Source organism: Marmota flaviventris, chromosome 6 (assembly GCF_047511675.1).
Source record: "Marmota flaviventris isolate mMarFla1 chromosome 6, mMarFla1.hap1, whole genome shotgun sequence".
Taxonomy (NCBI): Eukaryota; Metazoa; Chordata; class Mammalia; order Rodentia; family Sciuridae; genus Marmota; species Marmota flaviventris.
Window position 1 is genome coordinate 44337265 of NC_092503.1, and position 27485 is coordinate 44364749.

General features: G+C 34.3%; 1 protein-coding gene across 3 annotated transcripts in view; it reads left to right on the plus strand.

Moving 5' to 3' along the window:
• Nucleotides 1-19746, plus strand: part of Fam184a (family with sequence similarity 184 member A) — a 118609-nt gene extending 98863 nt beyond the window's left edge. Inside the window, exons 12-18 of one of the 3 annotated variants that reach the window (XM_027953033.2) lie at nt 3577-3704; nt 5092-5276; nt 5713-5859; nt 12541-12658; nt 14613-14717; nt 17845-18047; nt 19537-19746. In XM_027953033.2, the coding sequence (XP_027808834.1) occupies nt 3577-3704; nt 5092-5276; nt 5713-5859; nt 12541-12658; nt 14613-14717; nt 17845-18047; nt 19537-19618 (968 nt within the window). In that variant the 3' untranslated portion in view covers nt 19619-19746. The remainder of the gene's footprint in view (nt 1-3576; nt 3705-5091; nt 5277-5712; nt 5860-12540; nt 12659-14612; nt 14718-17844; nt 18048-19536) is intronic. The other 2 variants (XM_027953034.2, XM_027953035.2) reach the window with 2 other exon arrangements.
• Nucleotides 19747-27485: the final 7739 nt, after the last annotated feature.

Genomic DNA, 27485 nt, shown 5'->3' on the forward strand with positions numbered 1-27485 from the left:
TCCCATTGCATTAAAAATTGAAAGAACTCATACTGGAGAGAAACCTTATATATGTACATAGCATGGAAAAGCATTTAGTTGGTCCAGTCATGTTCTCAGACATCAAAGAACTCACACTGGAAAGAAACCCTATGTTTGTAAGCAATGTGGAAAAGCCTTTATTTCTTCTAGATATATTAAAATACATGAAAAAAACCACAAATCCCATGTATATAAACAATGTGGGAAAGCATTCAATCCTACTATGTTCTCATAGATGAAAGAACTCATGGGAAAGTAATCCTGACCAAAGACTGTGGTAAGACTTCCTCCTATCAAACATGAACAGTGAAGATAACTCATATTAATGTAAAGTATGTGAGGATGCCTGCAGTCACTTTGTCCAGCATATACATATAAATGAACGTAGTACGGAAAGAAACATGAAATAGAAGAGATATGCAAAGCCTTCAGTTGACCCATGTATAAGTATTTGCACCTAACAAAAAGTCTGTGAATGTGAAAAGTAGAAGAAAGTTGTCATTTAAAAAAATACATAAATAAACAATTATGTGTAAGTTTGTATATAAACATAAGTTTTCCTTTCTCTGAGATAAATTCCCAGGGCTCAAGAGTGCAATTGCTGGGATACATGTTAGTTACATGTTTATTTTTTTAAAAAAACTGCCAAAATGTTTTCCTGAGGAGCTATGTCATTTTGTACCCCACTAAATATTGTATGAATGACCCTGTTCCCTCACATCCTAGCCAATCTGAGTATAGTGATAGTTCATTGTGGTTTTAATTTGCATTTTCCTTATAATGATACTGAACATTTTTGTGTTCTCATTTGCCATCTGAATATTTTCTTTTATAATTGTTTATTTTTATTATTGTTTTGAGCATTCTTCATATTCTAGATACTAGTCTTTTGTCAAGCTCCTTCAGGTCTGTTTTAGCCCCATCATTCCACTGAAACTGTTCTTCCTGAGGTTCCCATTGACTTTTGAACATACTATTATGACTTACTAGATGTCACCTTATTTTCCCTGTGTGCAACCTGTGAGCCCTTAGACCATCTCCTTCTTGAATCTTTTTCCCCTTGATTGATGTCTATGAAGGTTTATATACTCATGGTATTCCTATTTTTTTGACATCTACCCTATAATCTCATTTACCATTTCTGTTTCCTCATGTATTATTAAATATTGCCATTTCCCAAGATTTAGCCCTAGCTGTCTTGTCTGTTTTCTAGTCTTCAGACTTTCCCTCATTGACTGAATTCATTTCCCTGGCGTAAGCCACCATCTGTGTGCTAGGGGCTCCAAATTTGTACTTCTAGACCTAACATCTTCTCTTGTACACAGATTTATAGTTCTTACTACATGTTAGATAATCCATCTTCTACTCAGCAATTTAAAATATGAGCTCACTGTCTCCCTACAAGCCAAAATGCATTTTCATTCCTGGACCTCCCACTCTAATTAATGATATCACCATTTACTCAGTTGCCAAATCTTAGAAAATAGAGCTTCATTTAATTTTTTTCTCTTTCACTGCCTCATCCTTTTTGTCAGCTCCTCTTCTTCAGTGCTTCTTAATCTCTTTCCTCATCTTTAGTCCTTTTGCTACACTTGGTTCATGGTCATGTCATTTATTACCTTGATTATTGCCATAACCTTCTTGCTAATGTTTCTTCCTGCTATTCATCCTCCAGACTACAGTCATGGTGAGCTTTGTAATGCTTAAATCTCACCATATGACTTCCCAGTTTAAGTCCTTCAGTGAGTCCCCATGTCTTACCTTAGGGCCAGACATGTTTTTCTTTAAAGACACCCTCAACACCGGAGGAGATGAACTTATGCCCTATGTGGAAGTCTTTACAGGAGCTACAAGCACAACATTTCTGCAAAGTTTCTGTATTTTAGTTTAAAAATTTATAATTTGTATTTCACTCATTTATATCACTATTCATATTTTCATATTAAGATAAAAGTAATGGGGCTGGGATTGTAGTTCAGTGGCAGAGCACTTGCCTCACACATATGAGGCACTGGTCAGCACCACATAAAAATGAAATAAAGGTATTGTGTTCCTTGACAACTAAAAAAATATTTTTACAAAAAGATAAAAAGTTATGACTTTCCAAAAAAATCATCAAGTAAAATTCATGTTTCAGAAGATAACGTGTATTCTCCAAGCTCTTACGGGAGTATTATTGCCACTTATTGCAGTTTGAGAACAAGGGACCTACAGTTAAAGTAAAAACCATTTTCTACTAAAATTTTCTCAGATTGGGTTTCATTTTATTCCACTATCACCGCATGCACTGCAACCTCTACCATACCAAATCTCATAGTTTGTCAGACAGACCAGGTTTTTTCTGCTTTTGCATGTGTACCCTTCTTTGTTTTTTAATATTTTTCTTCTTTTAATTTGTTTTAATTAGTTACACATGACAGTACAATGATCTTGAAATATCATATATTTGAATAAAATGGGATATAATTTCTCATTTTTCTGATTATACAGGTGACAGAATCACATTGGTCATGCAATCACATATATACCCACAGCAATAATAATGTCTATTTTAATATTTTTCTTTAGTTGTAGATGGACACAATGTCTTTACTTCATTTATTTACCTATTTAATGTGATGCCTCACGCATGAGAGGCAAGTTCTCAACCACTGAGCTACAATCCCAGCCCCGTATGTACCCTTCTTGATGAAGACTTTTTCTCTGCTTGGAGAGCTCTAACTCAGTCTTTTGTCTTTAGAGTCATTTACTATTCTGATCTCTTTGTGATAACATCCCCACTTTCTTGCTCCTGGGACATCTCCAATAACCCACTTACTTCCGTAGAATAATGCCTTCCTTTCTAGCTTGTGCAATTACAAGGACAAGATCATATTTTATTCTCCCTTAGAATAATGTCTGAAATTCAATAACTGGATTGTATGAAAAGGTCAATTCTAAACTCAAATGAAAGTGATGACCTCTAAAAGCATGTGACTAGCCAGTGCCTAACATATTTCAGAGCTGTTGTGGAAGAATTCTTACTTGGGTGGCAAGTTATGCCTAAATATTTGTTATGGTATCATTCAATTTTGATAGTGAAATAGAAGAGCTGAAAACATTTAACATTTAAATCCATTAACACTTGTTTTTAAACTGAACACATACCTTGAAAATACATTGATCACTTAACCATTTGAAATTTTTCTTATCTTTATCAATGCCACATGAACTTCAATTTCAGAATAGTAAATAACAATCTATTTCAATTCATGATAGTTCATGATAGTCTGTTAATAATAATGTAATGGGCAGGTACTGGGGTTGTGGGTCAGTGGTAGAGCACTTGCCTTGCACGTGAGGCACTGAGTTCGATCCTCAGCACCACATAAAAATAAATAAAATAAAGACACTGTGTCCATCTAAAGCTAAAAAATAAAATAAAATAAATAAATAAATAATGTAATGGGCATACACGTGTCCTACTTTGAAATAATATTCTGTAACTTTTACAATTTTTATCTAAAGTATTGATAATACTTTGGAATTTGCTAAACTTCTTTCTTTGCATTCCAGCTTCCTTACGCTCAGAACTAAATCATCAACATGCAGCTGCAATTGATTTGTTACGGCATAATCATCATCAAGAATTGGCAGCTGCTAAAATGGAATTAGAGAGAAGCATAGACATCAGCAGAAGACAGGTAAGTGAAAATATTCTGTTCAGAAATGATTTCTGAAATATGAGTAAACCGAATTTTCACAATTTTTTGAAAATTATTTTGCAACCAACATCATTTTCACTAGTTACAGTTTACTATGTATTGAATAGTTTTGTTTTTCAAGGGAAGTAAATGATTCTATTCTATTCAGTATACTGAACACAAAATTATATATTTTTTAACTTTAATTGAATTTTTTGAATTTTATTCACATGTTTGGAAAGTGAACAATGAAATATAATCTAAGAGTGAGGATAATACTACCCCAAAGAACTAACTATCCATGGTGGTGTACTATTTGTGTGTGTGTGTGTTGTCATCATAGCAGTCAGTAGTCATTGAGGCTAAATATGTCTTGTGCAACCAAGAAACTACATTTTCAGTTTTATTTAATTTTAATTAATTTAAACTTGACTTTAAAAACGTACATTAGGTGGCACAGCTATAGAAGGAGTAGTTGCTCAAGGAGAAAAAGAACAATTTATATTTCTATAGCTTTCTAGCGAGCTACTGTTTATACTTGTAAAACACTGTTTTCTGACCCAGTGTACTTTCCCTTTAATTAGGTAGTTTGTGAACTTGAATGTGTATATATCTGGATGGATGGATTTTTAGGCACCATGCAATAAAAGCTGTTTTTTATTAGTTTATTAGATTTATGACTTTTACTTTGTCAGTTTTCACCTGTATTAAACGTTCAGACCACATTTTCTTTTCATTGCTAGGGAGTTTTAGATGCACACTTTATATTAACCATGGAGGCAGATTATATTCTCTTTCAATCGACACTGAAATTGACAGTATCTAGGCCTACAGTACTTATAGAAAACAGTGACTTTTAGGAAAATGGAAGGTAACTTATTTATCAGATAACTACGAGACCAGCACTAAAGGGGCAAAGTATGATTTAAACACCATGAGATATGTGCATGAGTTGGAGGACTTCTATAGATGTAGATCCTTTTTAGATTAAAGGACAATCATACCAACATTTTACTGCAAGACCATATAAAGCTTACTAAGTAAGAGACTTGTACTCTATTCTCAGCTCTACCATTGATTACAAATTACCTTTGGCCAAATTATCTCTTAGGTATTGGTGTCCTTATTTATAAAAAGAGAGAGCTGTGCGTTTGTGATCTTTTACGTCTCTTGCAGCCCTGATTTTATTGAAATTGTAACCATAGAAGTATTTCTTAGATATAGGGAAAGAGAAGGAGGGATTGATGTTTTTCCATTTTAACAGTTTGCTTTTGAAGTATATGAGAATGATTACATTTAGCATGCTAGGATGACATTTTCCTTCCTTCCTTTAAACACAGAAAGCCAAAAGGTAAAAAAACTTTTCAGAATTATTTGTGTTTTACAGAATAAGGAGCACATGTGTAGAATAACAGATCTGCAGGAGGAATTACGGCACAGAGAGCATCACATCTCTGACTTGGATAAGGAGGTACAGCACCTTCATGAGAACATAACTGCCCTCACCAAAGAATTGGAATTTAAGGGGAAAGAAATCCTCAGAATACGAAGTGAATCTAACCAACAGATGAGGTATGCTGATAATTACAACAGAAAGAATATACAGTATTATCTAAAGGATGGTTGCAGTGATAGTTAGAAATATGTGCCTATTTTTGCAGCTACATGGACTTTTAGTAAGATATTGAAAACCACTTTTTCTTTATTTGATGACTATGTTATAACCCAGAATATAGATGAAATGTTTGTATTTTGAATTATATATATTATGTATTCACTAACTTTGGAAATTGTGTACATAATTAACTAAAGTCTTTTAAAAATGTTATTAGTAAAAGCATTAAAGGAGACAACTTTAACATAAGCTAGAAGATTAGTCACTTAAATTAGGCTGTTTATGTTACGTTTTCATATATTTTCCAAAAAAATTCAATTCTGGTAGAATATAGAAAGTATTGAAAGCTCGACTTCAGAATAACATTTTCTTAACTAAAAATAAATTAAACAGGTTGCATGAACAAGATTTAAACAAGAGACTTGAAAAAGAGCTGGATGTCATGACAGCAGACCATCTCAGAGAGAAAAATATCATGCGGGCAGATTTTAATAAGACTAACGAACTACTCAAGGAAATAAATGCAGCTTTACAAGTGTCGTAAGTCATATTATGTTAAAGAAAATTCATGTTTAGATAATAAACTGAGGAACATTGTTTCTAAGCTCTGATTAGCTACTCTTTTGAATCTAATAAAATGATACTTAAAAAGGAAGAATAAGATGGTAATTGTAGTGTGATACGTTCTTTCATTAGGATAAGGCAGTTAAATGATTTTGTTTCATCAGCTGCTATTGCTACATTTCTTCCAAGACAATACTTACTATAAGAATGTCCCTCACAGGACACTGATATTATGGCAACAACTCAAAATATATTCATTATGTATGTTAAGTAAAAAAACCATATTATGGTCAATAGGAATGTCATAATACTATGCACACAATAATAATACATATCTTATAAAAATAAAAATATCCTAAAAAACAAATACAAACTTTGGGGAGTAGAATAGGAGGTACTAAGGGTGGGAAAAACTTTTTCTTTTAAATAATCCTCTAGGTATTGCTAGAATTTCTACAACAAGCATTTAATTGTTCTACAATTTTAAAAATCCGTAATGGAAAATCATTACTTATGACATTACTACTGATAACATGGTTCCAGTGTTGTTAAAATCAAAATTTCTAAACATTACTTAGTATTCCTTAAAAAATATTTTTAACCACTTCTAGATACTTATAAACTGGGCTAGTTAAGGCAACTTGTATTCAGTTCATCTTTGTGACCTAAAGCCTGGTCCACTTATAGGTTATTTTAGAATTAACTAACTCTAAAATCCCTCTAATGGCTTATTCACCTTATGTCTCTCCTCTTCCAATTTTTAAAAGTTCATATACCTATATTTCACATTAATAAAATCATAATTAGTGACTAATCCCATTACCCTTAGAGTCGAAATCAAACTTGAACTTAGTTCCAATAGACCTTATTCTGCATCATCAAATAACAGCTCTAGGCTTCTTGGTGACCATGTCCTGAGCTACTTTCCTCCCTCACATGCTTCTGCCATGATATGCTGCCTCATCTCAGGCCAAAGCAATGGAGTTGGCTGACTCTGGACTGAGGCCTCTGAAACTTGCCGGGAACTGATGCTTTGCAGTGCTGGGGGGCCTTTGTGTCCATTAGGCAAGTGCAGTACCACTGAGCTGCGCCTCCAGCCCTGGGTCAGTTTTTTCTTCACACTTGCATACAGGAACTCCCAATAATGGGAAACTCATGGAATGGCCCCAAGTAAAGGTTTACATTATCAACTCAACAAAAAGGGGTGGTTTAGGGCTTCAATAGGAAAATATGGAAGATTCCTTTTGTAAGGTCTTCGCTTAGCAACTAGATGGCCATCTTAAGTGACAGCCGCCATTTTAAGAAAACCTTTGCTTTCTTGCCCAAGGGCCTTTCTGAGAAAGGCTCACCACTCCCTCTTACCAACCCAACCCTTCAACCCAACCCAACCCTAAGGCATATCACCACTCCTTCATACCAACTCCACCCTTAACCGCCTGCCTTAGGACCCGCCTGTCTCTAATCCCTGAACCTGCCCCATAGAATTCCCAAACCTCAAGCCCCTATTGCCTCTCTCATCTATGGAGAGATGTGCCTTTATCTGTCAACTCTGACAAATAAACTCTCGTGTGTATCTCTAAAAAATAATAACAATAATAACAGCTCTATGTCTTGTCTGCTGTCTTTTGTATCAGCCAAGCCAACTTTCTCAGTTTCCTTCTAAGAGTCTCCTGTGTTGTCCTCTAAAGTCTGGAATAACCACCTATATTCTTACTATCTGATTACCTTCCTCAAAGCTAAAATGTCTTCTCCTGTTTCATCCATGTCAGCAATTCAGTCAATATTGTTACTTATATAAGTGCAAGCGCGCTACATTCTCATTCTCTCTCTCTCTCTCTCTCTCTCTCTCTCTCTCTCTCTCTCTCTCTCTCAGAAAAGACAGACCCCTGGTCATTGGCATTTACTTGCATGTCCTCTGAGGTGAGGTGCTCTTTCTGTTGGACACAGTCATAATCTTCACATCAGTAGGCACTCAGTGAATGGTCATGAATGAATTTTTTGAAGATTCCCCATCATATTAAAGTTTTTGAAGGTTTACTTTTTGAAGTTTCCCTTGAAATCATGAGAGACTTAGGTTATTATTTCCTTGATCACAGTAATTTTGATGATTGCTATTGTTACAATTTTTAAAGCCTTTTGAGCCACAGTAAAAGCTCAAATATCTGCCTTGAAGAAGAGGTTATAACCCCATGCATTCCGCAGAAATGAGAAGCAATAAACCTCTATGATGTCACTATCGCTGTTTCTAGCCTCATTTTGTTTACTGGGCAGAGACTGAAATCTTGCCATCCCCTTCTTCCTACTCTGAAAAAAAAAAAATGCTCACAAAAAGAAAACACTTTTGTCTGTGTGTCCTATCCCCTTGAGAAGGTTAATTTATAAAAAGTAAAGTTTGTGTCAAATGAATATTGAATACTTGAGCTTCAGCTAATATAACAGAAACTGAATTTTTAATTTCATTTTAATTAATTTGAATGTAAATAGCTTCATATCAACTAGTGACTACTATATTAGCACAGTTTTTAAAGTTTTGGACACTTCTGGCCACATTCTTAAATGCAGCCCTCTTGGATCTGCTGAGTAGTTTGTAGTTGGGTAATGAGCAGAGACAGTCCTTCCTAGTTTGTGGAGCTGGAGAAAGAAGAGCTGAACCATTCCCAGCCTGTTCCAAAGGACTAGGGTCACCTTTTGAAGTTCCTAATTAATGCCTAGGTTTTAAAACTTCAAAATCAGGAAAACCCATGGATTCTTTTTTTTTTTTTTTTTTTTAATTTTTTAATATTTATTTTTTAGTTTTCGGCGGACACAACATCTTTGTATGTGGTGCTGAGGATTGAACCTGGGCCACACGCATGCCGGGCGAGCACGCTACCGCCTGAGCCACATCCCCAGCCCCAACCCATGGATTCTTAGAAGGTGTTGGTGAAGGGCTCAAAGCAATGTGGGTCAATCTTTTAGGCCAAAGCATGGAGCTGAGGAAACTCTGAAGCAGCTGCAAGTTGCTTCCTCCTGCTGCTGCCCCAGCTCCTGCTGGACTCCAGGGAAGAATGGGTTGTCTCTTATGGAATGATTATTGGAAATCTTCTTCTATAATGTTGGGTATTAAAGTCCTTTTAGATTTTCGGACAGTTTTATAAAAATTTTATTTTCTTTAGTATATTGTATCTATTTTAATAAGAACCTTTGTATATAATTAAAATGTCTTGTTTTTTGTTTTAATGAGAGAACAGGCTATTCAATTTTACCTAAATGATGTATTATGGCAGATCTTTATTGTGCAAAAAAAACAAATGGATTAGAGATTATTACTGATTGTTTAGGTTTACTTTACATTCACTTCTTACTGTACTGAACAAAAAAAAAAATCATTTCCTTATGAAAGAAATGTTGAATCTGTACTTGGACTTTAAATAGGTCAGTAATTGCTAATTAAAATAAAACACTCTACCATACCATAATTCCTTATTATTTAAAAGTTTAGCTCCTTTTATCTATGATACCACAACAATTTTGTTTGATTTTTATTATTCAGGTGGTTTTCATGAATTTGTGGAAAGTGAGGAAGTAGTATTCTAGTCCTATTGTTGTAAATCAGAGTCTTTGCTCTGAGTTTTTTGGAAAAGTTCATTATTAAAATGCTTAAGTACTATATTTTCTTTACTTGGCATAATAGATTTCTTTCATCTCTATAAACTTAAATTCTAGAATACATACGTGCCTCCTAATATTGTTGTTTAGCTCTAAAGCCTTAATTCACTGCTTTTTTTTTTTTTTTTTTACAAAACATAACGGGGGGACTATTTCTGGTGAAATATTTTGTACAGGTTTTTAGGCATTCAGATCCTATGCCTTTTTTGTTCATTGACTGTACACATTGACCTACATATTCCCAAGACAAAAAAAAAAAAAAAAATCAGGGCATGTATGCCTGTTGAGAATCCAACAGTGACCCTTAATTAGTAATTTTATGTGTTCTACTTCTCCTTTCTATTCTGTCTTTGTGTTACTTTTAATGGGAATCTTTAATTTAAATAGAAGGTTGTGTGTACATGTATGGTCTCCTCAAGGAAATGTTTTCCAGGCTTTAATCATTCTTTTTTTTTTTTTTTTTTTTAGGAGAGAGAGAGAGAGATTTTTTTAATATTTATTTTTCAGTTTTCAGTGGACACAACATCTTTAGTTTTTATTTTATGTGGTGCTGAGGATCGAACCCAGCACCCAGCGCATGCCAGGCGAGCATGTTACCTCTTGAGCCACATCCCCAGCCCCAAGCTTTAATCATTCTTATACAACCTTTAGGCATTTGGTCCTTTCTGGCTACCTATACTATTATTTTTTTAATACTTTTAAGTTATTCATTTTGACTTAAAAATTTAACACGATAATATTTGATATTCCTGTGGTAGCACTATAGTAAAACTATGATCACTATTGAAAACAATCTTACCCATTCTCTAAGTAGGAGTTAAACTCTAATTGTGCAAATGTAAATTCTGTGAAAATAAAATAGTTCTATTCTAGCTAGCCTTAATGCTCAGGGTCTGCCTGAGTGTTATAAAATGGAGTAAAAGCATATGTTAGAAGACCAGTTATGATATATAGAACCAAACAGGCACTCTCCTTCATGTGATCAAAAAGATTAAACAGCAAACAAAGAATCATTTCATAACCAGTCAGTCAGTCATAGCTGGTCTTGGAGAAGCCACGCTGGTTTAGAGAGCTTCCTGGATACCTGAAACAAGGGAAAATGTTGATTAGGGTTGGCTTGAAGTACATACCATAAGAGAACCAAGATTTCTCTCCATTTGAATATTGAAAATAATAATTCTAGAGGTAGATCTGCAAGTTAAATCTGTATCCTATTACTCGTTCTCTCCTTTAATGCTTTCCCTTTTGTATTTATATAGCTTTTTTTTCTGATCCATCATTTTTTCTCTTTAATATCCAGGCACCTTTTTATTAAAATGTTTTGGAAATGTAAAGATAGTTTGTGGAGGGGATTAACTGTGATAATTCTGTAGGTAATGAATGTTTATGCTCAATAAGAACATGCACTAGAATGTGGGTTCAGCACAGACCTTTATTATGCAGTGAAGGAGGTTCAGAGGTTTCAACTGATTTATATTCACTTTACCTTAACTTCTCAATGCACTAGAAATAATAGTTTTAAATAATAAATAATGGAACTAAAAAGAAATAATAGTTTTAAATAAGGCTGTCAATTTAGCTTTTTAACTACCATTTATATCAAGTATTCTTATTCAGTACAGGAAGCAGCTCACAAGTTTTGTACTTTGCTTGTAGTGATTAAAATAAAGTACTCCAGTGACATCTTGTGGCTACCCCAGCATAAAGCCCAAATGTCATTTCCTTGAAGAGATAGTATTTCTTAACCTTCCTAAAATCATTGCCCATAAAATACGTAAGAATAAACCCTTCCATATCATGATGTAATGGAGGGCCACTTTGCGCGAGCTCAGAGAATCACATTAGTTTTCTCTTAGTCTGCATTGTCCCAAAAGAGTAAAAGTATAGATAATAAAAGATCCTTAGGTGGTTATTTTCTAACCCCATGTTCCTCATCACCCTTAGCCCTCCACACATGACAGATTAGAGCTTCAGTCAAGGCTAGGTAGGTAGCCAAATGTGTTATCTTCAAATCTTTAGCTTAGACTGAGTTGAGGAGGGCTTTTACTCCTAGTACCCTTCTGGTATTTGAGAATAGTGATGCAGGGATAGATCACTGGTTTCTAGATAATCATTTAGAAGTCACTCAATATTTATTGAGTGAATAAACTTTTCTATGAATCTTCATTACCCATGACTTAAGCTTAAATTCTGTCCTTTATATTCTGAAAACAATAAAAATGTTTAATAATTCTAATTATTTATATTTTCTAAAGCTGAAAGTGCTTTTTTCTTTCAAAACAAACCAGAAGTTTTCATTTACATTCATTTTAATCTGCCCTGTCCTATTTCTCAGACCTCTGATTTATTCTTCAGTGGCATTCAATCTTATTGCCATCTTTTACCATTCAGGGAAAAAATAGGCCTACAAAGAAAGAAGATTCTTCTTTTACTTGAAGAACCTTTTTTTCCCACTGTTATTTGTATTGGCTGATATAGAATTTTTAAACTGCATTTCTCATAAATAAGGAGAGAAGTATGTCATATATGTGTGTGTTTTCATTTCCATTTCTGTGTATATTTTCTTGTTCCTTTTATATATGTCACCAAACCTTATGTCATCTCACAATATTGTATTTATGGTAACTGAGCCCAATAGTAAACCTGTATTGCTAGCATTAAACCCATGTTTGTTAGGTTAGTATCATTCAGCATGTCATTTCTTTTGCAGACTTCACCTCACCTTACTTCACTTCATCTCTGGATATTCTTCAGTGACTTAAAATGAGCAAATTCTTCCAAAAGTAACCTGCAAAGCATTAAATGTTATCTGTCCCTGCAAAGCTGTTAATATAACACTATATATAGCTCTTGAGGCAAATCATATGATTAGGTTTGAAAGTTTTTTTATTACAAAAAAAGGGTTTTTTTAATTTTTGTGTTTGTTTACCTGGACTAATTGGAAACTAGGTTATTACAAAAAGATGTGTTTGAGTCATATCAATGAGCTAAAGGTTTTCTTGTTTTTAGACTAGAAGAAGTGGAAGAAAAATATCTAAAGAGAGAATCAAAACCAGAAGATATACAGATGATTACAGAACTAAAAGCCATGCTTACAGAGAGAGACCAGGTCATAAAGAAACTAATTGTAAGATATTTTATTTTTGGTATAGCCCTGTTATTTATCAATAGACTGTTGTTTGGGAAAACATGGGGAATATTTTTAAGTAATTCTAAATGAAAACGAAAAGTACAGAATATCTCCATTGCATACTGAACGTTTAACATGTCAAGTATTAAATATGTCATTACCACTAAACACTTAATATACCAGTGAAGTATATCTATGTATGTGTATTATACATATAGAATTAGAACTGGCTGGGAAGGAACAGTTAACACATCCATGCACAGTTTAGGAAATCATGTTAATTTCCTAAACTGTGTTCCACCACACACTGATCCAGAGATGCTATATAAAAAGGATTCCATGGTCTCTTGTGGACTCAATAACATAGAGGTGCCAAGGGCCCTGAGAAGTGTGTCTGGGAAGAAAATACAGATTGAACAATAAATAAATGTCCTTCATTAAAGCCATTTTTCCTTAAGGATGAAAAAATATACAAGTGTTTTAAAATTTATAAAACATTTCAGAGTCTTCTAAAATATGTCAATAATTAAAATACTGCTTTTTACTGCTACTAGTAAATGAACATTTTTAAAAGTAAAACAAGAAATATAATCCTAATCACTGTACATGTTCATTGATTTATTCAACTAAAATCTTTAGATATTAACATACAAAGAGAGCATTGAGAGTAGCATTTATTTCTTAAGTCCTTTTATTAAAAGTATATTTCTTGGGCTGCAGTTGTGGCTCAGTGGCAGAACACTTGCCTAGCACGTGTGAGTAACTGGGTTCAATTCTCAGTACCATGTACCAATAAATAAAATAAAGGTCAATTAACAACTAAATATGTGTGTGTGTGTGTGTGTGTGTGAGAGAGAGAGAGAGAGAGAGAGAGAATTTAGGAAACTCGTCCTGTTTTCTGGATCTAGAAGTACCGCTGAAAACAAGAGGGTAGATTAGGTTCCATAGATGGAACTTGGGAGGAGGCCTTGGGTAAATAGTGTGGTACACTGCTTCTATCCACCAATCACCCAGTGTTGTAAGCATCATACACATGAGCACAGTCTTCATAGATAGCTCTATCTTATAGCTTTAGACTCATGGAAAATTACTATCTTTTCACACATGCAATTAGCAGTTTTGATAAATATATTTTATGGTCCATAAAGTAGCTATTGGTTTTCCAGTTCTTACTCAGGAGGGGTATTACAGAAGCATAGTTTATCTTCACAGAAGGGTAGGTTTTAGGCATTAAAGAATAAAGAAACTTTCCAAAGCAACACAGTCAGTCACTAGCAGGGCCAGAAATGCAGCCAAGATTGTTTCACCCTCATGAACACCATAGTTCTGTAAGACTTAAATGACAGTCAGTAGTAAATAAGAGGAAGATGAAGGATCTAGTACTGCTAGATTCCAATAGAATCTAGTTCTACTAAAGCACAACCCTAAATTCTCACCCACACTCTTCTACTTGTTGTCCTTACTCATTGAAGCCAAAGACAAAGGTTTTATATGGTCCATTCATTTTTTCCCCTGTTGCCTTTGATAAAATACAGTGGTATCTCAAAGAAAAGGTTAGATGAGATCAAGTATTGAAGAATAATGATATGTCAGAGAGTCATCTTCATATATAGAAACAACTCATCCATACACACAGGCCCATAACTATGAGTTAGACCAACTCAAACACCACATTCAGCCCTGTGAAACAGAGATGAGATCAAATAAAACACTTATATCTGGTCTCGAATGAAAAGACATTAAGGGTAAAGTTGAGACCCTGAGCATAGGGTTAAAAAGTGTTGAAAACTTACCTACCAGAAACCTTTAAGACACCAACATCAGGTCTAGAAATCTTTGAACAAGGTATATAGGTTTTATACTAAATTTTGAATGAAACAGCATTTATACGTTTAAGTTTCTAAATACTCAACAGAAATGTTGAAAAGATGTTTATAATTCTTTTGCACAGGAGGATAATAAATTTTATCAGCTGGAATTAGTCAATCGAGAAACTAACTTCAACAAAGTGTTTAACTCAAGTCCTACTGTTGGTGTTATTAATCCATTGGCTAAGGTATGTACTATAAACACTGTAAAACAGGGGCATGACTTACACTTGATTAAAAATTTACTAAATTATTTGGAGAGGCAAAGAATAGAAATCTCAAAAAATGATTTTTTAATTTAATAATCTGGCACCAGAATTTATGAGTTCTTTATTAGTTTCAGAATGAAACTGTTTAATATTTATTTGATATGCCTTAAAATATTTTACTAATAAAACCTTTGTTCTATCTTTTTGTTTTTTGTATTTCCAAAGGAAAAAAAAACTACTAACTCTCTTTTTGTAGATTTCTTATCATGTCCTTACTGATCACAATCCTTCATGGGGTCCAGAAAGACACTCCAATCTTGGAGACCCATCGCTATCCCTAGCTTAAAGCCTACAGTCTTGGGCTGGGATTGAAAATTCAGTGGTACAGCACTTGCCTCTCACATGTGAGGCCCTGGGTTCAATCCTCAGCACCACATAAAAATAAATAAATAAAAATAAAGATATTGTGTCCATCTACAACTAAAAAAATATTTTTTAAAAAAAACAGCCTACAGTCTTAATGGAATTTATTTTTGTTGTCCAGAAAAGGGCTTTAGTGGGCTGAGCACTTGTCTCACATGTGTGAGGCACTGGGTTCAATCCTCAGTACCACATAAAAATAAATATAGATAATGTGTGTTCATCTACAACTAAATAATTTTTTTAAAAGAAAGAAAAGGACTTTACTTCTTGAGTATCAAAATTAAATATAGCTTATTCTCATACTTTATTACTCTCCTAAGACATATATAGAAGAGCCTTGAAATGGACATGGCTAGATCTTATACTTTCTTTTACCCCAGTTTCCATGCCTCTGATTATCGTGCTTTGACTACGTGGGTATTCAATGAATATTTGTTTAGTTGCAAAATTTCAACATTTTTTCGTCAATTCACCATATATTATTCTGGAAATAAAGCAATGTATATCATAATAAATAAATAAATGTATATCAGCTTCCCAGGAGTTATGAATCTTTGGGGAGAAATCAGTAGTAGAATAAATAAAAGTGCTAATGATAAAGTTATTTTTTCTTCAGATTTTATTAAGTTTCTCATCATGATAATTTCTAGTAGGCCCTTACTCACAAATTTTGCTTCCAAAGCTCTTAAAACTTCTCTGTTAAGAACACTGAACCCATCCTTCTTTTTACAAGTTAAAATGCTTCAAACTTTGAACTTAAAAGTGTTTTGTGCAGTAAAATGACTAAAGTAGAGAAGCTTATAGCTGTTATCTCTAGAACCTTAAATACTTCCTGACTTAAGAAATTATATAGACAGTTCTGAAGAAATTAACAGGTGGATGGATGGATAGAATTATTTTTAAAGTGATAATTTAGGGTTGCATAACCTTTTTAGTTGTAAATCAAAATTATAAGACTTGTTGAATTAAGACATTAGAAATATGTTTTCATTTGTTATTTTATTGGAATGAAAAATTTCAACTATAAAACCATTACTGTAGAACTTCACAAAGGATGCTTTTGGTTTCTTAAAAATAGAGTACTTAGTATGCCCTCTGGTGATTAGAATAAGAAAATGCAAGATAGATTTATAAGAACTTCTCAGCTACATTTGATCCCTAACAATGACTTCAGTTTTCCCAAATAGTTCTGAAGAAGGTATTACTCTTCCTTCTTTTTATTTTTTAACAATAATGTTAAAATAGCCTCCTTGTCATACAATCTGTAAATCACAGAATATGACACAAAGGAAAATGTCTAGGTAGTGAGAAAATTACTTTATAATAAGTGAAAGAAAAGTACTATTGTGTACCCTAATTGTATTTTTTCAAACTCAAGTCATTTTGAGAGAAAATCATAAATTTAATTAGCATACATCTAATTATTAGAAAGTAAAAATATTCTAAATATCTTTTAAAATTTTTTTAGTTGTAGATGGACATAAAACCTTTATATATTTATTTGCATGTGGTGCTGAGGATTGAACCTAGCCCCTTATACTTGCCAGATAAATGCTCTACACGTAGTAGTTTTTATTCTGCATAACAATATTATACTCATTGATTCTAGAAGTATGAATAAAATATTTTGAAACTAAAAGATAATGATTTGCAAGCTGCTAGGTTTTTGACAGTCTGCAATTGTATTCTTTTTATCTCTGTTAATTTTAAAGACTGATTAAAATTTTATGTAAGAGAAACATTGACTGCTGGGCATGGTGGTGCACACCTGTGATCCCATTGGCTTGGGAGGCTGAGACACAAGGATCACAGGTTCAAAGCCAGCCTCAGCAACAGCGAGGTGCTAAGCAACTTGGAGGAAACACTATCTCTAGCAAAATACAAAATAGGGCTGGGGATGTGGCTCAGTGATCAAATGCTCCTGAAAAAACAAAAAAGGGGGGAAAAACATTGATTACTTTTGTTTTCTAAACTTTAAATTAAAAAAAAAAATTATGAGCCAGCCAAAGCTTCTGCCAATTAATTGAGAAATTAAACTGTTTTACAGATTTAATTTTCTTTCCTGAGAAAGCTGTCACAGTGAATTTAAAACCAAATTATCTCTCTGAGGTTTAGGTCTTAAATAGAAATGTGAGATTTGTTTCAAACTACATTACCAAGTATTTTCTCACTCCTTTTTTTTTTTCCAGGCAAGAACTGCCTCCCTTTGACAGATGATTAAAGTTCATGGACTTCTCTTTTAAAATTATTTTTGACTTTATTCCTTCTCCTAATTTTAGCCTAAATCCATGTAACCTGATGATATCTGCAAGACCTACTCTTTCCCCAACTTGTTTCCCTTTTTCCTTCCAATATTCTCTTTTCCTTTCCACATCCTTCTCCTCCCCTAATTTGACAATTAGTGGTTCACAATTAGGAATGAACCACTCCTGAATGTTTCTACCTCATTCTTTCTGTCCTGGTAGCATGTCTGTCTTTGAGGATTCCATGTAGATAACACTTCTAAGGATCCCCAGACCACACTTTGGGTAACACTGGTTAATTTTTAACATCCTAATTTAATATATACAAAGCTTTCAAAATTTTCCCATGCCAAATTTACATCTTCTACTGTTGTACTGTTCTTATTTTCTCATTTGTCCTTATGCAGGGACTGTCCTCACATGTATTATTTTTAAAACAGCAAAAGAAGAAGAATGATAAATCACCAACAAACAGGTTTGTGAGTGTTCCCAATCTAAGTGCTCTGGAATCCAGTGGAGTGGGCAATGGACATCCTAACCGCCTGGATCCCATTCCTAACTCTCCAGTCCACGATATTGAGTTCAACAGCAGCAAACCACTTCCACAGCCAGTGCCACCCAAAGAGCCCAAGACATTTTTGAGGTGAGCCCTGTCTCACCAGTTATTTTTTTTTTCTTTTCTTTTTTAACTTGAGAAAATTTATCTTCTTACATTACAGAAATCCACTACTCTAGGAACATCCTAAGAAAAGAAATATTACTGTGAAATATTTTTAAAATATTTATATCACCTCTCTAGTGAACTCCCTTTTTATTCTGTTCAAAGAATTTTTTTTATTTTACTGTCAATCCATTTTCAAATGATGGAAGAGGTGTTCATGTAATTCACGTATTTAGCATTTTAATATTTATGGATGAATTTGCTTCATTTTTAGTATTATCACCAGTTTTTTATTAATAATCTATCCTTATTGCAGAACTTTAAAATAATTTTTATTAGTTGGTTTTGTTTCTTATATTTTTTTCTTACCTGTTTACCAGACTTTTTGTATATGAATCTCTGTAGAACTATTGATTAAATGTATTAATGAGTTAATTTTTAAGTGAAGTGCAGCTATCCAGCCATTAGATAAAGGCAGAAAAATGCATTTGTTTTATGCTCACCTTACTACAGCTTTTTTAAAGCTCCTTTAAGTTCAATATTTTTTATTTTTATAATTTTAAATTTTAAAGACTGTAAATGTCAGGTAGTACCACTAATAAGAGTCTTACAAGTATAGAAGAGTTTTCTTTAAAACTAAGTGATTTATGATGTAGCTAATGACTAATTTTAAATAGTGAAAAATAATCAAATAACATCTCTGAATGTGACTTCTGCTAAATACTTTGTGTTGCTTATTTTCCTTTGTGCATGGGTACGTTCAGGTATCAGTAAGATGCATGTGCATGAGCTCAAGGAACATGACTACTGGAGTTTCCATTACACATTGTTGCGTGCCTTGTAATTTCCCCCAAAGACGGTAGGGATTCTTTTTTTTCTCAAGTAACCTGAAGAATCTTTAGTTAAAATTAAGATAGTATAAATTACGTAACTTTGAAGACAAAGACTATTTTTAATGCACTCCTTTTCTTGGAGTATCTGCTTATAGAATTATGAAATGAAAGTCTAATATAAATATGCAAATAGTAAAAAATACTATACCTTGACTTAGTTACTTTAATTCAATTATATATAAGGACATATCTGTGAAAATCAAATGTTTTTGTCAGATTCTGAAATTTTAATTAACTAAAGGGATAAGGTGCTCAAAGAGAATGTTATTTTATTCTCTCTTAATTCCCACAATTTTTCCAGAAATTTTTTTCAAAGGTGACATTATTTTTCTCAATTGTTTTTTGGGTTTTTTTTTTAATATTTGTGATGGGGCTCCTCCTTAACTGACTGATGCACTCTGGCCCTCTCATGAGTGGAGAACTGATCATAGTGTAGAGGGAGTAGCAAGTCATTAAAACATAGCTTCTGACATGGGGAACCAGTTGGGAAAATCTACATTGATATTTTATGTGCTTTTTCCCTTTATTTTGCAAAACCTCTTAATGTTGGGTTACATTCTCTCTTTTTGTGAATTCAGTCCTCCTCAGAGTGAAGCTTCCCCGGTGGCTTCTCCAGATCCCCAGCGCCAGGAGTGGTTTGCCCGGTACTTCACGTTCTGAAAGAATTGTGTTGACACAGCTCTGTGTGGACTGTTACTAAGAGCATGACTTTATACAAATCCTTATGTGAACAGGCTTTCCTGTGTCAAACACTGTGAATGAGAAAGTATTTGTTTTCCAATTTAAAAATCCACTGTATTTCCTGTCATATTTATTGGAATCACTCTATAAGGTACTATAATATGTGTGTAATTATAGCAGTTATTTTTATTTGAGATGGAAGAGTCTTAAATCTTTGTAATTACTGCATAATAAATTTTGTTAAAACAAACAAGAATTCTTTCTTTTTTCTATTAAATTTGCTTCCATTTTTAAATACTTTTTAAATTCCAAGTGAGACTTAACAAAAAAAGTATATTGCATTAATGATTATGAAATCAAGTTATTTGACTATTAATTATAACAAAATGTGATAATTCATTATTATGTATAATTTTAACTAAATTGTTCAAATTTAGAAGGCTAGAATTGAAGCATTTGTGTAAATTCTGGACTTTGAAGAATGTAAAATAAAACATTATTTTAGTAATGCATATTTTTGAAGAATCTGGGTGTACTTGATTAATACAAATAATACATGACCAATGGGTGATTATAATAATGTTAAATACCAACTTTTTTAAAATGGTTACATAATAGCCTGTGCTAAGGAGCAGTGTAAGGATTATCTCATTTACACCTCATAAAATCCTGAAGGAATAAACCATTGCCTATGAGTTTGCACAGTTGATATCTATCTCTGTTATTTTCCTGGAAAAATGTTTCTACAAAATACTTAATTTGAATTGGGGTTTTCTTTCCCTTTAACTAAAAAAAAAAAAATAAAAATGAGTTTATGCTTATTGTATTTATTTATATTTTAGATTTTAAATATTTTACATATTTTTATTATAATTATACATAATATGAGGGTTCATTGTTACATAGTTATACATGTTCACAATATAACCATATGATCTGATTCATATTGTTGCCCAGAATTTCCCCTTTCCCTTCATCTTCCCCCACCCCCATTCCTTTCCTCTACTTTACTAGTCTCCCTATAATTTTTGTGAGATTCTCCCACCTACATTTCCTTTTCCTTTTCCTCTCCACATATGAGAGAAAACATACAACCCTTAACTTTCTGAGATTGGCTTATTTCACTTAACATAATGCTCTCAAGTTCCATCTATTTTCCCACAAATGACATAATATCTTCTTTATAGCTGAACAAAACTCCATTGTGTATATGTACCACATTTTCTTTATCCATTCATTCATGAAGGACACCTTGCTGTAAACGTGGTTGGGCATATATCACTATAATATGATGACTTTAATTCTTTAGGATACCAAGGAGTTATATAGATGGGTTATATGGTGGTTCCATTCCAAGTCTTTTGAGGAACCTCCATATTGATTTCTATAGTGGTTGTCCTAACTTATAATTCCACCAGTAGGGTAAAACTGCTCCTTTCTCCCCATATTCTCTCCAGCAATTTTTTATTGTTAGCATTCTCAGTGGTTGCCATTCTAAGTGTGATTTGCATTTTCCTAATTTGTTTGCATTTCCCTAATTGCTAGAGATGTTGAACATGTTTTTATATTCTTGTAAGCCATTTTTATTTCTTCTTTTGAGAAGTGACTGTTTAGTTAATTGGCCCATTTATTAATTGGGGATTTTTGTATGTAGCAACTTGTTTTTGTTTTGTTTGGGGAGGTTTACTTAATTATATATTTTTCAGTACTGGGGATTGAACTCAGGGGCACCTTACCACTGAGCTACATCCCTATCCCTTTCTATTTTTGAGACAACATCTCACTAAATTGCTGAGGTTGGCCTTAAACTTGCAATCTTCCTATCTAAGCCTTCCAAGTTGCTGTGATTACAGGCTCACTTAGGTGAACTGCAGGCATGCCCTGCTGGGTGGTAATTTTTTTTTTTGTATATATATATATATTGTGGATGTTAATAGCTAGCAGATTTTTTCCCTTTCTGTAGGTTCTCTATTCACATTCTGAATTGTTTCCTTTGCTGTGCAGAAGCTTTTGTAATTTGGTATCATCCATTTTTATAAGTCCTGGTATTATTTCCTCTGACCTTTAGGGATCTCACTGAGAAAGTTGTTGCTTTTCCCTAGATGTTGGTATGTTCACCCTATTTTCTTCGAGGAGTTGCAAAGTTTCTTTTATCTTTATATTACTTTTGGTAATATGGCCATATTAACAATATTCTCATATCCATGGACATGGGAGTTCTTTCCATATTCTACTATCTTCTTCAGTTTCTTTCTTCAGTGTTCCACAGTTTTTATTGAAGAAGTCCTTCACCACCTTGAATACATGTATTCCTAGGTATTTTTTTGTTTTGTTTTGATGCTATTGTGAATGTAATCATTCTCCTGATTTCTTTATCAGATTAATTTTAGTTTGAAGTCTGCTTTGTCAAATGGCACAGTAGCTAATCCTGCTTGTTTGGGGGCTCCATTTGCATATTATAATCAGTCTCTATCATTTCACTTTCAGCCTGTGGCTATCATAGTTGGGTTTTGTTTTTTTAATCCATTATTCCTACCTATGTCTTTAATTGGAGAGTTTAGACCCTTCATATTCAGTGTTATTTATTTATTTATTTGTTTGTTTGTTTATACTGGGGATTGAACCCTGGGACACTCAAACACTGAGTCACATCCCCAGCCCTTTTTATATTTTATTTTGAAACAGGGTCTTACTGAGTTGCTTAGGGGCTCACTAAATTGCTGGGCTCACTTTGAACTCAGAATCTCCTTCCTCTAGCTGGGATTACAGGCATGCTCCACTGTGCCTGGCTATTCAGTATCATTTTAGAGACATGTTTATAAATTTCTGTCATTTTGGCTTATTTATAATGTTTATTATAAATAAACATTTGGCCTTTGGTTACTTACTCTTCAAATGAGATTTGTTCATTTGTGATACTTGGAATTTGTTTTTGATTCTTCCTTCTGTATGTAGTATTTTTTTATATTTTCTATAGTCCTGGCTTAGTAGTCCTGAATTCTTTTATTTTTTGCTTATCTTTGTATGTTTTTATTTCATTAGCAATTCTGGAGGATAGCTTTGCCATAACAATGTTCATTAATGATGTGATAATGATGTGTTCCAAGCCCTCCTGGATTTCAGAGAGTATGCTGAGAAATCAGAAATAATTCTGATTGGCTTACTTCTACATGTGTCCTGATATTTTTCTCTTGAGACTTTTAGAATTCTGTCCTTGTTCTAAATATTAGGTATTTTAAGTATAATGTGTTGTGGAGATTCTTAGTTCATCTTGTCTATGTAGGGTTCTGAATACCTCCTATATCTGGATGTCCATCTCATTCCCAGGATTTGCAAAATTTTCTTTTATTTCCCTGAAGAAGTTATCCATGCCATTAGCCTAGACTTCATAAACACTCTTTGATCTCAGTGATTCTTAAATTTGGTTTCTTAATTTTGTGCGAGAGTACTTGTATATTCTGGTCATGATTCTTTTCTTTGTTTTTCTTTCTTTCTTTTCATACTATCTGAATATTCAAGGTTGGCCAGTTTGTCTTCCAGCTCTGAGATTCTCCTACATGGTGTACTCTATTAAGAGTGACTTTCAACTGAACATTTTATTTTGATTTATTGTTGTTGTGAAAGCACGGCCCAACTAGCAGATTTCTATGAGGGGCGAAAGAAGATAAGAAAAATAAAGACTCACACACATTTAGATGTTTTTAAAGATAAAGCTGGGTCAGGTGGAGTGCTGCTCTCTGATAAAGAAGCAGGTCAAAAGAGTTACGTCAGCAATCTTCATTTATATATGTCTATCAGGTTAAAGACTATACAAGCATTATGCATTATTCTTTATTCAGGAAAGTTACAAGGCTAACTACATTATGACTTTTTCATAGTTGCATTCTTCAGTTGCAATGTGCAATGTTAGGAGCTTTGTGTAGCTCTGAAGAGAGTCCATTTTTTAAAGTTACTGTTATGTGGCCAGGTTCAGGAGCTGGTGAAACATTGTGGTTGTCTAGCAAGAAAGTTCCTCTGGGGTTAGGGTTGTGGCTCAGTGGTGGAGCACTCACCTAGCACATGTGGGACGCAGGATTCGATCCTACGCACCGCATAGAAATGGATAAATAAAATAGAGGTATTTTGTCAAACTACAACTGAAAAATAATTTTTAAAAGAAAAAGAAAGTTCCTCTATTCCCAGAAGCTATGTGCCTGAGCAAGGTCAAGGCTGACAGGACTCTAGCAGAATCTCCTCATGGAAAGCATTACCACAGCAGCTAGGCAACCTGCACCTTTGCACAGAAACATTCCCAGGCACCAGGCATGCCACAGCCATAAGGGCATCAGAGACCCCACATGTAGTATCTTTCTTTTCCAAGATTTCTCTTTGGTTCTTTTTCAGTGGCTTGTTCTTTATGGATTTCTCGATATCCTATATTAACTTCCTTAATTCATTCAGTTGTTTTTCTGTGCTCTCTGGGAATTCCTTGATCATTTTGTATTCATCCTTTTGAATTCTTTATTGATATTTCATCCACTTAGATGTCTTTGAAGTCAGTTGTCCTAAATTAAGAACTTTAGGAGGCCCAGCGGCCCACCAGCATGGTAGACACATCACCCCAACTGGAGGAGGGGTAGAGCCACCGCCTGTGCCTGCAAGGTAGGCAGACCTGCGACCCACTGGCAGAACAGGCCCAGCGGCCTGCCAGCGTGGTAGACATATCATCCTAATTGGAGGAAGAGCCCAGCTGCTGCCCGCAAGGTAGGCAGACAGCACATCCCGGAGAAGGGGCCCAGCGGCCCGCCAGCCTAGTTGAAAGATCACCCCAATTGGAGAAGGGGCACAGCTGCCGCCCGCGCCTGCAAGATAGGCAGACCTGCAACCTGGAGAACAGGCCCAGTGGCCCGCCAGCGTGGTAGACAGATCACCCCTATTGGAGGAGGGGCCCAGCCGTTGCCCGCAAGGTAGGCTGACCACGCAACCTGGAGAAGGGGCCCAGCGGCCCGCCGGCATGATAGAAAGATTACCCCAATTGGAGGAGGAGCACAGCCGCCGCCCACCCCTGCAAGGGAGACTTTGCAACTATACAAGAGCAATATAAATATATAGGGGGAAAATTCAATAACAACAGTTTCAGCAAGCAGAAAGAAACGCAAGCAGTATGAAAAGACAAGGAAAGAAAGGACCATAAGCAATGCAGGTCAACTTAACTTTAGAAGAGGTAATAGCTGCAGCAGACAGAATGTCAGATAAAGAATTCAGGATTTACATGCTTCAGATGATCTGGAGTCTCAAGGAAGACATTAGACAGCAAAATCAGACAATGAAAGATCACTTCAACAATGAATTACGTAAACAAATCCAAGAAGCAAAAGATCAAATATACAAGGAGATAGAGGTTATAAAAAACAAACAAACAGAAATCCTAGAAATGCAGGAAGCAATAAACCAACTTAAAAACTCAAATGAGAATACTACCAGCAGAGTAGATCACTTAGAAGATAGAACATCAGACAATGAAGTCAAAGTATTTCAACTTGAAAAGAACATAGACAGCTCAGCGAGACTCTTAAGAAACCATGAGCAGAACATCCAAGAAATATGGGATAACATAAAGAGACTAAACTTAAGAGTCATTGGGATACAGGAAGGTATAGAGGTCCAAACCAAAGGAATGAGCAATCTGTTCAATGAAATAATACAAGAAAACCTCCCAGACTTAAAGAATGAGACAGAATCCCAAATCCTAGAAGCCTACAGGATGCCGAACGTGCAAAATCATAAGAGATCCACACCTAGACACATTATAATGAAGATGCCCAACATACAGAATAAGGAGAGAATTTTAAAAGCTTCAAGATAAAGGAAGCAGATTACATTTAGGGGTAAACCAATCAGGATAACAGCTGATCTTTCAACACAGACTCTGAAAGCTAGAAGATCCTGGAACAACATATTTCAAACGCTGAAAGAAAATGGGTTCCAACGAAGAATTGTGTATCCAGCGAAATTAAGCTTCAGGATGGAAGATGAAATTAAAACCTTCCACAATAAACAAAAGCTAAAAGAATTTGCAGCTAGAAAACCATCTCTTCAAAACATCCTCGGCAAAACATTACAGAAAGAGGAAATGGAAAATAACAATGAAAACCAACAGTGGGAGGTAGGACAGTAAAGGGAAAAAATAATCAAAGAGGAAAAACAAACCATGTTAAGTAACATAAATATGGCTGGAAGAACAATCCATATCTCAATAATAACCCTAAATGTTAATGGCTTAAACTCACCAATTAAGAGACACAGGCTAGTAGAGTGGATCAAAAAAAAAAGATCCAACAATATGCTGCCTACAGGAGATGCATTTGATAGGAAAAGACATACATAGACTGAAGGTGAAAGGTTGGGAAAAATATCACTCATATGGACTTCGGAAACAAGCAGGAGTGTCCGTACTCATATCAAATAAAATAGATTTCAAGCCAAAGTTAATCAAAAGGGATAAAGAGGGACACTACATAGTGCTCAAGGGAACCATACACCAACAAGACATAACAATTATAAATATATATGCTCCAAACAATGGTGCAGCTATGTTCATCAAACAAACTCTTCTCAAGTTCAAGAGTCTAATAGACCACCATACAATAATTATGGGAGACTTTTACACACCTCTCTCACCACTGGACAGATCTTCCAAACAAAAGTTGAATAAAGAAACTATAGAACTCAATAATACAATTAATAACCTAGACTTAATTGACATATATAGAATATACCACCCAACATCAAGCAGTTACACTTTTTTCTCAGCAGCACATGGATCCTTCTCAAAAATAGATCATATATTATGTCACAGGGCAACTCTTAGACATTATAAAGGAGTAGAGATAATACCATGCATCTTATCTGATCATAATGGAATGAAACTGGAAATCAACGATAAAAGAAGGGAGGAAAAATCATGCATCACTTGGAGAATGAACAATAGGTTACTGAATGATCAATGGGTTATAGAAGACATCAACGAGGAAATTTAAAAATTCTTAGAGATAAATGAAAACAGACACAACATATCGGAATCTATGGGACACAATGAAAGCAGTTCTAAGAGGAAAGTTCATTCCTTAAAAAAAGGAAAAACCAACAAATAAATGATCTCACACTTCATCTCAAAATCCTAGAAAAAGAAGAGCAAAACAACAGCAAAAGAAGTAGAAGGCAAGAAATAATTAAAATCAGAGCTGAAATTAATGAAATCGAAACAAAAGAAACAATTGAAAAAATTGACAAAACTAAAAGTTGGTTCTTTGAAAAAATAAATAAGATCGACAGACCCTTAGCCATGCTAATGAAGAGAAGAAGAGAGAGAACTCAAATTACTAGCATACGGGATGAAAAAGGCAATATCACAACAGACACTTCAGAAATACAGAAGATAATTAGAAATTATTTTGAATCCTTATACTCCAATAAAATAGAAATAGTGAAGGCATCGATAAATTTCTTAAGTCATATGATCTGCCCAGATTGAGTCAGGAGGATATAGACAACCTAAACAGACCAATATCAATTGAGGAGATAGAAGAAGCCATCAAAAGACTACCAACTAAGAAAAGCTCAGGACCGGACGGGTATACAGCAGAGTTTTACAAAACCTTTAAAGAGGAACTAATACCAATACTTTTCAAGCTATTCCAGGAAATAGAAAAAGAGGGAGAACTTCCAAATTCATTCTACAAGGCCAACATCACCCTGCTTCCTAAACCAGACAAAGATACTTCAAAGAAAGGAAACCACAGACCAATATCTCTAATGAATCTAGATGCAAAAATCCTCAATAAAATTCTGGCGAATCGGATACAAA